Genomic DNA, 15,090 nt, shown 5'->3' with positions numbered 1-15,090 from the left:
TTGGAGCTTCAGCACAGCAGCAGGGCTTCACCGGGCAAACCAACGGTCCAGGAGTTGCAGCAGGCGTCTCTTCCAAGTTCTTCTTCAGATTCCTTCGTCCAGTGGTCGACTCTGCCTTCCAAGCCAAAAAGCCTCGAGTTTTATGCAGGTTTCTCCCATTAATTCCAGCCTAGCTGTCAGTCACCCAGCAAGATGGCTGTCCTTGCCGGACAGCCAGCCAGCCGGCCATTCGCCTAAGAGTGCATTCCTGTCTCCTAGGAAACTAAGCACAGGGAGTTTCGGGCACCTCCCTCTCTTCCTGCCCCTGCCAGACACCCAGGAGCCAGAAGTGGGCTTCACTTGTGAATCCCGCCAAAGACAAAATGAACAAAGGGACCAAACCTGGTTTGGCGCACAAAGTAAATCTCAAGAAGGACCTTTCCACAAAGAAATGGCGGAAAAAGAAGACCGGAGCCAATTTGACAAAAAATGACACCCTTCGGTGCTTTACTGTGGCTGCGAACGCAGCCCGCGGTAAAAGCACACCACGGTAGTTAAAAGTAAACCACTGCCACCAGCCATTCATCGAGGAAAGGGTAACATAGAATTCTAACATGAGAAGCTAGACAAAGGGGATACTAAGTAACCCCTCTAGCACCCTATTGGAAGATAGTGTGTGCTGGGTCTAGAAAGTTACAGATGTAAGTAAAGTCAATTTCACATTACTGCTCTTGGAAACAGTAGTTTATTCAAGAGAAGGTATTTAAACCTTTGGGAAATGCTGAAAGACTTCTCTGTGTCACTGCACTGAAGGTGCTGTGTGACACAATGTAAAATATGATGCCCATGGAGTTTGTCAGACTCCACAACCAAAAGAAACAGTGTTCAAAATCACAATAAAATAATGAGAGAGTGGGGGAAAAAAGGGTCTCACTCTCTGCAGGTTAAAAATTAAAGTTGGGTCTCTAAGGTAGAGAGGAATTATCAAATTTCGGAGAATTCTCCCTAACAACTGCCTACATCCCTCTGGGAGAATCGTACTATTAAAACAGTTGAAAGTGTGTTCTACTTTACCATTTCCCCCTCCTAATCTCAATTTTGAAAAGGTGAACAAAAATAAGTGCTAATACTCACCTTGATTTTTGTCAACCAGTGTGCTGGAACATATTTAGCATAGAAAGAAATTACTCCACTGCATTATTGGTTCTTGTTTAAATGAATTATATCTTCCATTGAATGTTACTATTAGTTGCTGCTCTTCAAAGAATGTTTAATTTTCCTTGTGTATATATAAATAATTCAATATAACTCTAAGTGTGTAAGTGTTAACTTGGTGCCTTAAATTTACTGATTTCATTGTGCTAATCTTCAGATGACATTACACCTCCTATAATAGGTCTGGCTGCTCAGTCACTCTACCAACTTGTGTAGTACAGGCCTATATTAAGAGTTGGGTCTACCTAATACTAAGAGATATGTCTTGTGAAGTCCCACACCAGTTGGACTTTACATAATCTTACCTAACAGTGATCCCATGTTGCTACAAGACCATTCACTACTGATGCGCCTGATGCAAGGATTTTTGCCATGTTAGGTGAAGGATAACTTTACCGCCCCCGTTCCCTAACCACTGCATGACATGCCCAAAGGAGCTCTGACTCATTGCTTGCATGCATACATGCAGTGTCTGTAGCATGTTTTGTGATCACCTGTAAGCTTCCTTCACAAAAAACACCCTCAGCATTGCAAGTTTTCTTCTCGCACAGGTGCAATTAACTCTGACAGCTTTGCATGGTTCCCGCATTCAGAACAGGGGCAGCATTGGTAGTAGAACTCCAGTATTGCGAGCCACAAATGGAGCAGGCACAGTATGGGTAGCAGCACTGAAGGTTTCCCGCTCACATAGAACAGTTCCAGCCAGTGGTGGCTGGTGAATTATTAAAGTGGTTGGTCATAACCTCAGAGGAGGCAGTTATATAGTAAGAAAATATGTTTTATAGACAATAACAAGTATGTGGATATTTCGTGTATAGGCAGGAAAGCAATGATGACACCAGCAACTTTTTATTGGTTTGGAACAAACTGACCCAATTACTATTTTAGCCTTTGGAAGATAAACCACCATGAGTTATTTCCACTGCATACATTTTTGTCTGTCTGCTTGTTATTGATTGATTGCTTGATTATTGCTTAAGGATGAGACATGACTTGCTGCAAACAAACTCTATATGTGAACCTCTGATCAATTCTTGTCTATTTATACATGATCATATTATACTCATTTGTTGGGTCTTCCAGACTTTGTATCTGTCCCCTGACAGGCATTGTGTTAAATGAAAAATAGTGGCTGTAACACAAACTATATTGGTTACCAAATTACAATAAAATGTTGTAGTACACCGTTTGAAAATCAATTTTAAAAAGTTTTTAAAAAGTATGTGGATACAGGTATAACACAGATTTAATATTCTGGATAATACCTCTAACTCTGAATTCAGTAGATGAATGTTAAATGGAAATACTGATGAGAATGACAGTGAGGTGATGAGCTGATCAATAACGTAGATGTACTTCTGCCTTACAGTACCTTATACAATTCCTTATAAATTAACCATTTTCTGAGAGCCCAATAAATGCTCTACTTAAATCTTCTGATTTTTTAATGTGCATTGAATAAACCACTTAAGATTCGGATTCAGAAAAAGGGCATAATCCAACAAAAACACCATATTTGATGTGTTGAGTGGGAAAAGCAGCTTGATTTGCTTTTTAAATAACTGCATAACAGCATACTTTGCAATGTCACTACTTTTTTAACATGTTCTACTGTGCTTACTGCTTTATCTTCCTTTCTCCCTACTTTTGTAGACTGTGGGGGATGCCATTTCGGACATGCTTATAATTGAAGCCATCTTGCTCTTGAAGAATATGTCCGTACAGCAGTGGGATGCAATTTACACTGACTTACCAAACCGGCAACTCAAAGTTAAGGTTTGTAATCCAGCACACCACATTATCTGATCGCTAAGATGCTTTTCTATGTCTATTAAATGATACCATTTTTTTAAATAAGTGTTTCTTTATTTAATACATAGCATGTCAGTTGAGCTGTTGCAGTGCTGTTTACTAACCGAGTCTGTAATGCATTATCAACTTTCTCTGCCCTGTGAAGACCATACAAGAGAACATTCATGCTCTACAACCAGCACTCGCCCAACTGATCAACTATTCACTTGAGACTGGAACCTTCCAGGACATCCTTAATAATACTTGCATCTCCCCACTTCTCCCAAAAATTAATGATGGTCCAAACATCCCTTCTAACCACAAACTTATTTCTAGGACCCCCTTGCTAGGAAAGATCCTGGAAGAAGTAGTAATCTAGCAACTCAGTTCTACAGTGAAGCTCATCTTCTCCAGCATTGTATCTTTCATAGATTGACATGCTAATTATTTGCCATGGTCATAATTGGAATTCCCTGGTGTGTGTGTTGACAAAACCACAACAGTAGAATTTCCCCACCAACCGTAGAGGATTGAGATATCCACTGCACTATCCACAAGCCGTTGATGGCTTGCGCATCATCAATGGTGCAGCCGACAACAGCTGGTAGTGGACGGCCAATGTTCGACAGCATGTTGTCCCGTTGACAAGTGTTTCTCTATTGACAGCCGTCTCTTCATGGACAGTGTCTCCATTGACTAGTACTTTGTCAGTGATCATTCCATCGACGGCCAGCGTGTCAACCACCCATGTGGACGAGGTTGTAGATACCTGCTTCGGTGGTGTGAGTCTCACCCACAGATCCCTGGGATCTGTCCTCCAGGTGGCCAGGACACAGCCATCGCTTTTGGATCCAGTTCCTGGGGGTGGACTAGTGTGGGAGGATATCCTGGTATTACCTTTCTTGTAACACCTTTACCCCATCCTTCCAGGTAGGCTATTTAGGAACTCTTCCCCCCCAACTCCCTGTAACACACAAACACTTTGGCACAGACAGCCGGCTATGACAGAAAACAGACTAACACCTGAGTAGTATATACCTGACGTGTCCCAATACAATGGTCAGGCGAGGTCAGGCAATTACTGTCCATCACACACACCTGACTTCCATTACACTTCCCACATGGATAAAAGGCAGAGCACAAGAGCACACTCTGAGCGAGGCAAAGCACACAAGGAAACAGCAGTTTTGAGACGGCAGCTGAGCCAGAGAGGAAAGACTGCAAAACCGAAGGGAGGGAATTCCCTTGACCTTTTTGACAAGGAATGGTTACTTTCCATAGACCTCGAGAATAGAAAGCATAAGACCAGGAAACCAGGCTGAAGAATCCTTCATTGTGTGTCGGGAGATACCCGGGGCCCTCCCGCATCAATAATCGAAGCAGGGAGAAGCACCAGCCTACGTGGTACCGTCCTTGGCTCCAAGAACAAAGCAGCTTCAGTGAAGTCAACACAGCCGGTGAGTTGAGAAGACTGATACAAGACCAGTCGGTGTTGAAACCAAGGTTGCAAGCAGCAACATTGTATGGCAAGCGCTGGAATGAACGTTTTTAAAACGCGTGTGATAACAGACGCAAGTGAAGTTGAAGAGTGATTGAACTTTAAAGCAAGCTACAATACATTTGACAGAGTGGTCCGGCACCGCGTGGGTGTTCAATCGAAGGTGTCTGTAAGGTGTGCAGCTGAGAAGTGACAAAAGTAGATACATTTGGTCTGAGCTCGACGGAGGGAGACCGATTGAAAGAGAACAGATAAAAGTGAATTGAAGTGGTCCTATGACGAGTCAAACTAAATCCTGCGCACAGTGGAAAGTCTTCAATTTTGATGAAGTAGAGAAAGTTTGGAAAAGTGCATGAATTTGGTCCGAGCCCGGCAGAGGGAGACCAATTGAAGATTTTGTATTAAAGTGGGCCTGAGCCCGGCGGAGGGTGGCCCGGGGTGAACAATAAATCACCTGAAAAGGTGTAAAAGTGAAAATCCTGAGATGAAAGGAACTTTATTGTTTTGTCTTGTTGCATCAGGCCCTCCAAAATAAGAGGCTTTGGGCCTCATTACGACCCAGGCGGTAAGTTACCGCCTGGGTCGTACCCTTACCACCATGGTGTAAACTATGTTTACACCATGGTGGATGGCGGATTTACCGCCCCATTCCAAGGTGAGTGGGGCGGTAAATCCCCATTTCCCATTTTACCCTTCCCCATTCCCATTTTTGCCCCATAGGGCATAATGGGAGTGGGGAAGGCGCTAATTACGCCACCGTAAATTACGGTGGCGTAATTAGCACCATGGTCCCTTAGCGCCATGGATTTTAACGCCTGCAAAAAGCAGGCGTTAATATCACCATGGTGCTAAAGGGCCTTGTAATCAGGCGTTAAGGGTCGGTGCCGTTTACGGCCCCGTTAACCCCTGAACGCCTGATTCGTAATGAGGCCCTTTGAATGACAAAGAGACTTTGGCACAGAATGCCCTGATGTTGAAGTTTTGAACTGCATTCTCGTGCTAGAGAAACCAGAGAGTGTGCTAAGCTCGAGTTTGCCACCTTGTCCCGTGCTAAAAACGTGGGGCTGGAAAGCCAACCGCTTGAATAGCCTGACATGTAATTTCTTGAACACTTTTTTCTTTTGCATAACATTGTTTCCCACACTATTTGTATTTAGAAATAAGGATTGGCAATAGGTTTATGAGTGTAGGCCCTTTGTATTTTGACAACTTGACTAGGACTGCGTTATTATTATTTGATGGTCGTATGTTGCTCCCATAATTAGATCTAGGATTAGATAGGCATTTTTGCCAACCCATTTGAAGTTCAATAAACACCCTTGAACTGTGATCACTTGTGTCTGTCTTGCTGTTTGATACCATGCCTTCCTTACAGTGGTCGATCTGACGATTACTGCTTTGTCGGGGGCTTACTGGTGGACAGCTTGGATCCTATTGAGTGATAATGTGTTTTGGCTATTTTTTAGGTATATTTCCTCACAGGATATGTCCCATTGTTTAGAGTCTGCCCTGGCATTGTTTTTGGAGGACGGTGGAATTGCCCATTCCACAGAAGAAGCGCTTTCTCCGAGAAGCATGCTTTTCTGGCATCCAGTGCAAAGGCAAGTGGCTGTCCTGGTGGACTTTCCTGAGGAGGCACCCCTATTCTCCTCTAAAAATGATAGTAACCTCCGTTTGCCTTTCCTGAGGTTTTAACACAGTCTGGTATGTGTCACAGGCATCAGATTAGTGGGACTGCATGCAATAAATTAACTCCAAATGAGGGTCCCTGAGGAAAAGACTTCAAAGGTTTTCCCCTCTCTTTTTCAAAATGTGATAAAACTGGTCCGCTGAAACAGCAGATACAGCCTCACCAGAAATGCTGTTGAGAGTTGAAATATTTGGGAAAATATAGCCAAACCTATTGGGGGGGAAAAAAGCTCAGAGAGCTAAGGAGAATTCTCTAGTCTATGGTGAAGAATCAGATGATGACTGCCTGGGTTGGAGCTAAAGGCCCTGTCCACCTCATTGGTGGAAGCTGAAAAGACACAAAATTAGATGGCTAGACTACAGTCTAGAGCCTTTCTATGCTTGTTGGGGCAATTCAGTTGCTGTGGTTTTGTCATTCTATATACGAGGGGATTGCCAGATGGCTGGGAATAATTCAAACATGTGAATCTATGTAAGATAACATTATTGGAAAACTACAGTTGCAGGTAAGCAACTATTACTTCACCTACATGTCCACCGGTCTATGTCAGCCCAGGTAGAAGGACAGAAATTGCTTTTCTCTGTATGATAGACGAGCTCCTGAAGTCCCTGGACAACAGTACCCCAGCCATAGTCGTCTTCTGGTTCCTTTCATCTGCTTTGGTCAGTGCCAAGCATTTCATCCTCACCAAGCACCTATGCACACCTCCCTTGGCATTGACCGCACTGCTCTAAAATGGATTTCGTCCATCCTTTCTTTGACGCTGTACTTTAAGGCAGATCCTGCCCCTTCCTTGCGTCTTTCTTTCCTTGCCTGCAGAGTTGCACAAAGCACTATTCTGTCACTATGGCTTTAGTGCATACCTCAAACGTCTTGTAGACCTCCTCTCTCCTGTCTCTACAACATTTATGATTATTGTTGATGGCACCCAGGTTGCCTTCAGTCTCATTGGCTCTTCCCTGGACCATTGTTGCAGTGCCTCATGTCTGCTGCAACTCCCAGACGGAATGATCAACAGTTGTGTATGGCTCAATGCATCTAGAACTGAAATGATATTTTTTGGTATAGCTATCCCCCAGGATCACCCGTTCTTATGACCTCCTTGGGAGCCGTTCCTGCCTTAAAATAGGACTATGAGAATGCATGATTTCAAAGTTTTACTTGGAGTTCAGATTGATGAATGGTGTCCTCTTAACAATGCAGACTGTATTAATGTGGGCTGTGGCAAAAAAATGATCTTCCTGCATTTGTAAGCATTTGCCAGATCTTGAGAAACAAACAGGCCACCTGACTGTAATCTGAGTACTAGCTTGTGTTGATAGCATAAAGCCAGTGAGTGGAACTATGTTTGACTAGTCAACTTTTTTAAATGTTTGTACTTTAGATTTGCTGTTAGTTGTCATAACTGTTTTTAATGTGCTTGGGTTTTGGATCTGTATTATTCTATATTTGACATTGTTTTGTTTCGGTTTGTTAGCGCTCTGATACCTCTGGGCAAAACTAACACCCACGGCCTAAAATGTTGGTGTCACTTTTGACAGTATATTGTCCTTCTGTCCTCAAGTCCAGAAGATCACCCAGACATCTAATTTCCAACTGCATGTGCTGAAGTGCTGTCTCCGCTTCCTGATTCTTTTACAGTGGGTGCAAGAGACTGAAGCCATGGCGATTTCAAGGCTTAATTATTACAAATGCCTACTCCTGTTAATGGCTAAACATTCGACCCACCAGCTTCAGGTCATTTAGAATAAGGAGGCTGGAGGTGTGGAGGGGCGTAGCCAGCTGCAATGTGAAGAGGACGTGATCTTTGTGAGCGCCCTGCCGATCCTGTAAAACACAATCCTGAGAGCAACAGAATGCAATCCTGAAAAAGAAAATGTTATCTAGCAAAAGCGTGAACATATGCGCATTCATAGAATCGCTTTAGTGCACCCACAGTGTCGTGGAGAGGGAGCGCCCGGCCGCTAAAATCCAAGAAGGAAAGTACACAAAATGGCAGATGCAGCATCGGAGCAGTGAGTGAAGGGAGAGAGCCCAGACCGATGCTGGATGAAGCCTGCATGATCCTGGGGGATTAGTATGAGAGGCAGCACTGCTTCAGCAAACAACCGTAAGGCAAGTAGTTAGCTGCCGCTTTGATTGCTGTGCCTCCACGGGGCTGGGGAGGGGTTGGCTAGTGTACATATAACAGCTGGGGGATAGAGAGGCAGCACATAACCCCCTGAGAAGCAAGTCCCCTGACACATAGCACTCGTATGGGAGCCCGCCCCGTTCTGGACTAACAATTGGAGACCCGATTGGGGAAGCGCTCTCCCCTGCACACGGATGCGCAAAAGGAGGGGAAGAAAGCAGAGAATGAGCTGGGGGAGAGCGGTGAGACGTTCCCTCTGAGTCCTCTGAGCGGCGCGGGCTGCACGCAGGAGTAGCAGTAACACGTGGGGAGCACCCCCCTACCTCTGGTGGCACTGCGTTCTATATGAGCTTGAGGGACCTCAAACAGGGTCGCCCTCCACACCAACACCACAAAAGAAACAGCAAAAAGCGCTGAAGACACGCTGAGGAATGCACATAGTGCACAAAGGAATAAATCTGCGTACTGCAGAACGAGGACTCGGCAAAGTCTGCTTTGAGTCTCTGCCACCGAGCCCATCAGCTCATAAGTCACCACATGGACACAGAAACAGGGGCACACTTTCCTAGCCCCCCAGGTCACTACAAGAGATGTGAAGGAGTCCCCAGCCATTGACTGCAGCAGGAGAGCCACCAGATACCCTGCCACACAGGGGGCCCTGGAAAATAAAGCTTGCCTCTGAATCATACCAGTGAACAATCACAAAGGGACAGCCCAGAAGCCATTTCCACCAACAATAAATAAAAGGGATGCTGTTACTAAGCCAACGGGCACAGCAACTGAATGGGGCTCAAACAAGAAACGCAACACTTGCCAGCAAAGAGCCGCCCCATACCTTTTGAACCTACCCCATAATGGAGTAATCGGTCAAATAGGTGCCCCACACTACACACCAAACCCCACACCAAGGGTGAAGCCTCCTGCCCCACTGGAGGCACAGAAAATAGGCTCCACCTCTGGACTAAAATGACGTACAACCAAACGGAAACAACCTAGGAGCCACTTCTGACAATAGAACAAGAAAGGAGGCTAACCCCAAACCCATAGCCGCAACAACTCAGCAAGAAGCTCAACCAAGAGCTACACCATGAACTCTCGGAGGGCTGTTATGCACCTATTGAATCCCCCTCGTAAAGGAGTGAACAGTCAAACGAGTGCCCTGCATTGCCTAGCAAATCTTAGGGAAGTAACTCGCCCAGATGCCGGAGGGGAAGGGAAGGAAAATGGCTGCTCAGCAAAAACAAACAATGATGGACACAAAAAAGATCTGAAAGTAGACACCAGGCACGCGGAAGATCGACCGGGAAGCAACGCGCAGGAACCACAAGACACGGCACACAAGAATAAAATCCTGGAAGCAATAGCAGCTATGAGAACATCTATGTAGACCCACATAGGGGAAATCAAGTGTGATATGAGTGTCCTGCGCCAGGATGTGCGTAACCTAGCTGGCAGAGTAGGTGAAACCGAGCAAAAACTGGAAGAGGCAGCGTCCACCACCAAAAATCTACAGGCAATGGTCCAAGACCTAATGACCAAAGTCTGAATGCTACAAGAAAGAGCTGAAGACGCGGAGGGGCAAGCACGAAGAAGTAACATCAGGATCCTGGGGCTACCTGAGGGGGCGGAAGGCAGAGATCCCAAAAACTTTGTTGGAAACTTGCTTCTCCAAGAAGTAGGAGCAGGTGTCCTGTCGCAGGGATTTACGGTGGAGAGAGCCCACTGAGTGTTCCCAAGAAAGCCCCTGGCCCCTCGCTGGAGCCTGCCCGAGACCAATTATAGTGAAAATTCTCAATTATCGGGACAAAGAAAAGATCCTGCCCCGTTCAGCAACCTTAGCAATATACCCTGATGTTAGGCAGAAACCTGTGCAGTTCCCTTGGGGAACACTGCAAAAGATTTAAGACTACAGGTATAGCAGTAAACCCACTTGGTAGCAGTCTGCACCACCCAGATTTACCTGGTAGCTGTGGCTGAGCAGTCAGACTTCCCTCAAGAAGAGTTAGGCAGTATGCAAAGTATACACAATATGTACTCAGACACAATAGCACAAGCGAACATTGACCAGAGCTGGGTCTCAAAAGTATATAGATATTTATTTTCAGGAACACATAAGTTGAAGACACTCTAGCAAAGTATAGTAAAAACACTTCAAACACAGCTATAATGAAAGCAGTTTCCACCCTTACTCCTATCTAGCCAACTCTAAGTTAACACCACATAATTAAAACAGAGGTGAGTGCTTAACGTTAGATGACACTCTAGTAGGTTCAAGGAAGGGATAAAAAGGAACAAAAATAGGTTAAACACACCGCTCTAAGGTCCAGAACACTTGCAATAGGCTCAAAGAAGTACAAAGTCACAGGTGAGCAAAAGTCACTAGGCAGGGCCCACTCTTAGAGTAGCCGGAGCGAAAATGTGCCCAAGATCACACTGTTAGTAGGGATTCAGAGTCTTGCAAAGAGTTAGAAAGAGTTTAGAGTGGCTTAGAAAGTTTAGCCAGGGTGTCCCAGGCACTCCCAGGTTCGAAAGCCGGGGGCTAAATCTACCCCGTACAGTCGGTGGCAAGGGAAGCCAGGCGGAACACGGTACCTTAAGCGGAAAGGGTCCTCCAGCGGTGGCAGTTGTTCCAGGCAGTGGCAGCAAGGCTCGACGTCGGTCAGGGGAGAAGAAGTTCTCGCTGAAGAGCAGAAGAAGAAGGTCGTAGCACTGCCCGGGAAGAAACCAGCCGCGGAGTCTTCCGGTTAAAGGGTTGTACCGACTTTCGCGGTTGGGGTAAAAGTGGTGGGGTTCCGGTTGCCGGGGTGCTTGGCACTGGCAAGGCGGCCACGAGATACCTCGAGAAGCGAAAAGAAGGCGAAAACTGGTTGTCCCCACCAGTCAAGGGAAGGAGCCACTCCGTTAAGGGTTCTCCTCGGTCGTCGGGGAAAAAGTGGTGCAACGGTTCAGCAGGGCTCCACCGGGTGGTGTCGTCGAAGCAGGTCGGCGCAGCTCTTCCCTCGTCGGATTCTTGGTCCTGTGGCGACTTCTGAAGTTCCAGTCCCCAAAGCCCTGCTTTTATGCAGCAAACCCCCATTCACCCAGCCTAGCTGTCACTCAAACATGCTAAGTGGTGAGCCGGCCGGCTCACCACTTGGGCCAATCAGGACGGAGTGCGACTTGAGTTACCAAGGTAACTCAGTCCAGGGTGCCTAAACCCCCCTCCACCCCTCCTAAGTACCCCAGACAGAGTGGCACCACTTTGGAGGGCTTCTGTGGAGAAGCCCGCCAAAAGTGGAACAAAGGGCTCCACTTTGGGTCAGAGTTACAGAGGCGAACGCCAACGCCATTTTAGAATCAAGTTTTGGCAAAAAGTCCCAACCGGAGTTATAATAATAAATATATAAACCGGCGGTATGTTTAAGGCTACCGTAAATAAATAATTAAATGTGTTAGCCTAAAACAATGGGAAATCCCATAGGAAAATATTCGCGGTTGAATATAAAACGTAGTTTCCACTGCCACCAGCCAAAACTCGATCAGGGGGGATGGAGACGTGCCCCCTCGACTAACAGACCCTGGGGCAATCGAATTGCCCCAGCCAGTACGTCCACAATATGATGGTTTGTACTGGTTCTGTTCAGGATTCAAGACTAGCAAAGTCTTTGGTGACTTTACATGCCCTGGGAGACAGTAGTCAGTCCCAGGGTATGGAGTCTATGTTGGGGAGTCCCTAGGACACCCCTGGGTCACGGCACAGAGGGTGCTGTGTAACCCACATCACAAAAATACAGGAGGCCCTATGGAGTAAAAGACCCCATAGCCCATTCAACACAAGGTTTAACCAAGAAAACACACTTCAACATGTCCAAGAGTGAGGGTAAAAGAGTCTCACTCTTGGCAGGAAAAAAAAAAAGAAACCCCAGAAATCCAGCAAAGCTGCTGGGGGACTCACTAGGTAGGGAAATTCAGCCTAAACAGAGAATTCTCCCTAACACTCGCCCCCCCCCAGACTAAGGGACAGGAGGATTTAATCCACTCCTGGATGAACCTCATACCTCTAGTCGATGATATACATCCTAGAGAGTCCATCAGCATTTTGATGGTGACACCCTGACCTGTGCTCAATGGTGAAATCAAACCCTTGCAGGCAGATTGACCATCTCAATAGTTTTGGATTTTCCCCTTTCATTTGCATTAACCATCTCAAGGGTTGGTGGTCAGTCTGAATAATAAAAGTAGAACCATACAAGTATGGCCTAAACTTCTTCAGCGCCCACACAATAGCAAAGCATTCTCTTTCGATAGTTGCCCACCTTGTCTCAGGATCCTTCAGTTTCCTACTGATGAAGCAAATGGGGTGCTCCCTACCCTTCTCATCCAGTTGGCTTAGAACTGCACCTATACCTACATTGGAAGCATCAGTTTGTACAATGAAAGGTTGGTGGTAGTCAGGAGCTCTCAATACTGGAGCTTGGCAAAGAGCTCTCTTCAGTTTTTCAAAGGCCTGATTGCACTCCTCAGTCCATTTTACCTTTTTAGGGAATTTGGGAGAGGAGATTACATTCAGTGGAGAAGCTATGGTCCCATAGTTCTCAATGAAATTCCTGTAATATCCAGTGAGGCCTAGAAAAGCTCTCACTTGGGTTTGAGTAGTTGGTGTTGTCCAATTTTGCACAGCTTCAATCTTGCTGGGCAAAGGCCTTATTTCTCCACCTCCTACCTCATGTCCAAGGTAGACCACTTTACTTTGACCAATCTGGCACTTACTGGCTTTGATTGTCAAATGGGCCTGTTCCAGAGCCTGCAACACATGTCCTAGGTGGTTCACATGTTCTTCCCAGGAGTGGCTGAAGACTGCAATGTCATCCAAGTATGCCATGCAGAAATCTTCCATCCCAGCCAGAACTTGGTTCACCATCCTTTGGAATGTGGCAGGTGCATTTTTTAGTCCAAAAGGCATGACCTTAAACTGGTACAAGCCAACTGGGGTTGAAAATGCAGTTTTCTCCTTGGCATGGTCTGTCAAGGCTATTTGCCAATAGCCTGATGTCAGGTCAAAGGTGCTGAGGTACTTGGCTGCACCAAGTTTATCCACCAACTCATCTGTCCTGGGCAAAGGGTGGGCATCAGTCTTGGTGACTGCATTTAGAGCTCTATAGTCCACACAGAATCTCAAGTCTTTGGATCCTGCCTTTGGTACTAACACAACTGGGCTAGACCATGGACTAGTAGAGGGCTCTATTACCCCGAGATCAAGCATCTTCTTGACCTCTCCTTTGATGTGGGTTCTGACATGTTCTGACATTCTGTATCCTCTGCTTTTGACTGGCAGACAGTCACCAGTGAGTATCTCATGCTGACCCCAAGGGGTCAAGCCTGGTGACAGTGAGAACAGGGAGGCAAACTGATTTAACATAGATTTGCACTCCTCTTGTTGCTCAGATGTCAGGTCTGAAGAGAGATTGACTCCTTCAACTTTTTAATCTAAAGGCACACTTCTGAGGAGATCAGGGAGAGATTTACTCTCTTCTTCCTCTGCAGCTGAAGCTAGAAGCAAGGCTCCTACATCAGGTCTGGAGATGTATGCTTTTAGTCGGTTGGTGTGGAAGACTCTAGGAGCTTCCCTGGGTCTGCCCAGATCCACCAGATAGTTGACCTCTCCAAGTTTTCCCACAATCTTGAAGGGTCCCATCCATTTGTCTTGCAAGGCCCTCTGCCTTGTTGGGAGCATAACTAGAACTAGCTGGTCTTGAGTAAACTCAACCATGTTAGCCTTCTGGTCGTGCCAATGTTTGACCAGAGCTTGACCAGCTTTCAAGTTGTCACTTGCTTCTGCCATCATGTGTGACATTCTCCTCCGGAGACCTATCACATAGTCAGTCACTCTGACTGGCTTGAGGGGAGGAGCACCTTCCAATCCCTCCTTAATCAGGGCCAATGGACCTCTGACTGGATGGCCATAGAGAAGCTCAAAGGGAGAATAACCTACTCCCTCCTGAGGGACTTCTCTATAAGCAAAGAGAAGGCATGGCAGTAGAAGGTCCCACTTTTTCTTAAGGGGTTCTTCTAAAGCACCTATCATGCTCTTCATGGTTCTGTTAAACCTTTCAACCAACCCGTTTGTCTGAGGGTGGTATGCGGTTGAGAACTTGTAGGTAACTCCACAGGTTTTCCACATGGCTTTCATGTAGTGGGACATAAAGTTTGACCCCCTGTCAGAGATTACCCCCTTAGGAAACCCAACCCTGGTAAAAATACCAAGGAGGGCCTTAGCCACAGCCGGAGCTGTAACAGTCCTCATAGGAATTGCCTCAGGGTACCTAGTAGCATGGTCTACTACAACAAGGATAAACCTGTTGCCTGAGGAGGTTGGGGGATCAAGGGGACCAACAATGTCAATCCCTACCCTCTCAAATGGGACTCCCACAACTGGGAGAGGCACTAAAGGTGCCACATTCTTGGAACCAACCTTACCAGAAGTCTGGCAGGTGTGGCAGCTCTTACAATATCTGTCTACTTCAGCCCCCATCTTTGGCCAATAAAAGTAGAGAGAGAGCCTTTCCTTGGTCTTCTTGAAACTCAAGTGACCAGCCAAAGGTATCTCATGGGCTAGTTGTAAGAACTGTTGTCTGTTCTCTTGTGGGACTACAAGGCGTTTGTAGTCTCCAGGTTCAGACTCAGTTGGGTCACTGTAGAAGAAGCCATCTTCCCAGTGTAACCTATACTTCCCAGGCTCTTGCCCATCAGCCTGAGAAGCTGCCTGGTGGCGGAGACCTTCCAGAGTTGGACATTCTCTTTGCCCCT

The 15,090-nt window shown here is 46.2% G+C and overlaps 1 protein-coding gene across 1 annotated transcript in view; it reads left to right on the top strand.

Moving 5' to 3' along the window:
- The window catches only part of PGM3 (phosphoglucomutase 3), a 518,766-nt gene that overhangs the window by 385,160 nt on the left and 118,516 nt on the right, over window positions 1-15,090 (top strand). Inside the window, exon 11 of the mRNA XM_069606327.1 lies at window positions 2,848-2,970. Coding sequence (XP_069462428.1) covers window positions 2,848-2,970 — 123 coding nt within the window. The remainder of the gene's footprint in view (window positions 1-2,847; window positions 2,971-15,090) is intronic.

Source organism: Ambystoma mexicanum, chromosome 4p, assembly GCF_040938575.1.
Source record: "Ambystoma mexicanum isolate Mex_15411 chromosome 4p, UKY_AmexF1_1, whole genome shotgun sequence".
In the NCBI taxonomy this organism is placed as follows: Eukaryota; Metazoa; Chordata; class Amphibia; order Caudata; family Ambystomatidae; genus Ambystoma; species Ambystoma mexicanum.
The sequence above is the reverse complement of the archived record's forward strand: the minus strand, read 5'-3'. Positions and strand labels throughout refer to the sequence as shown.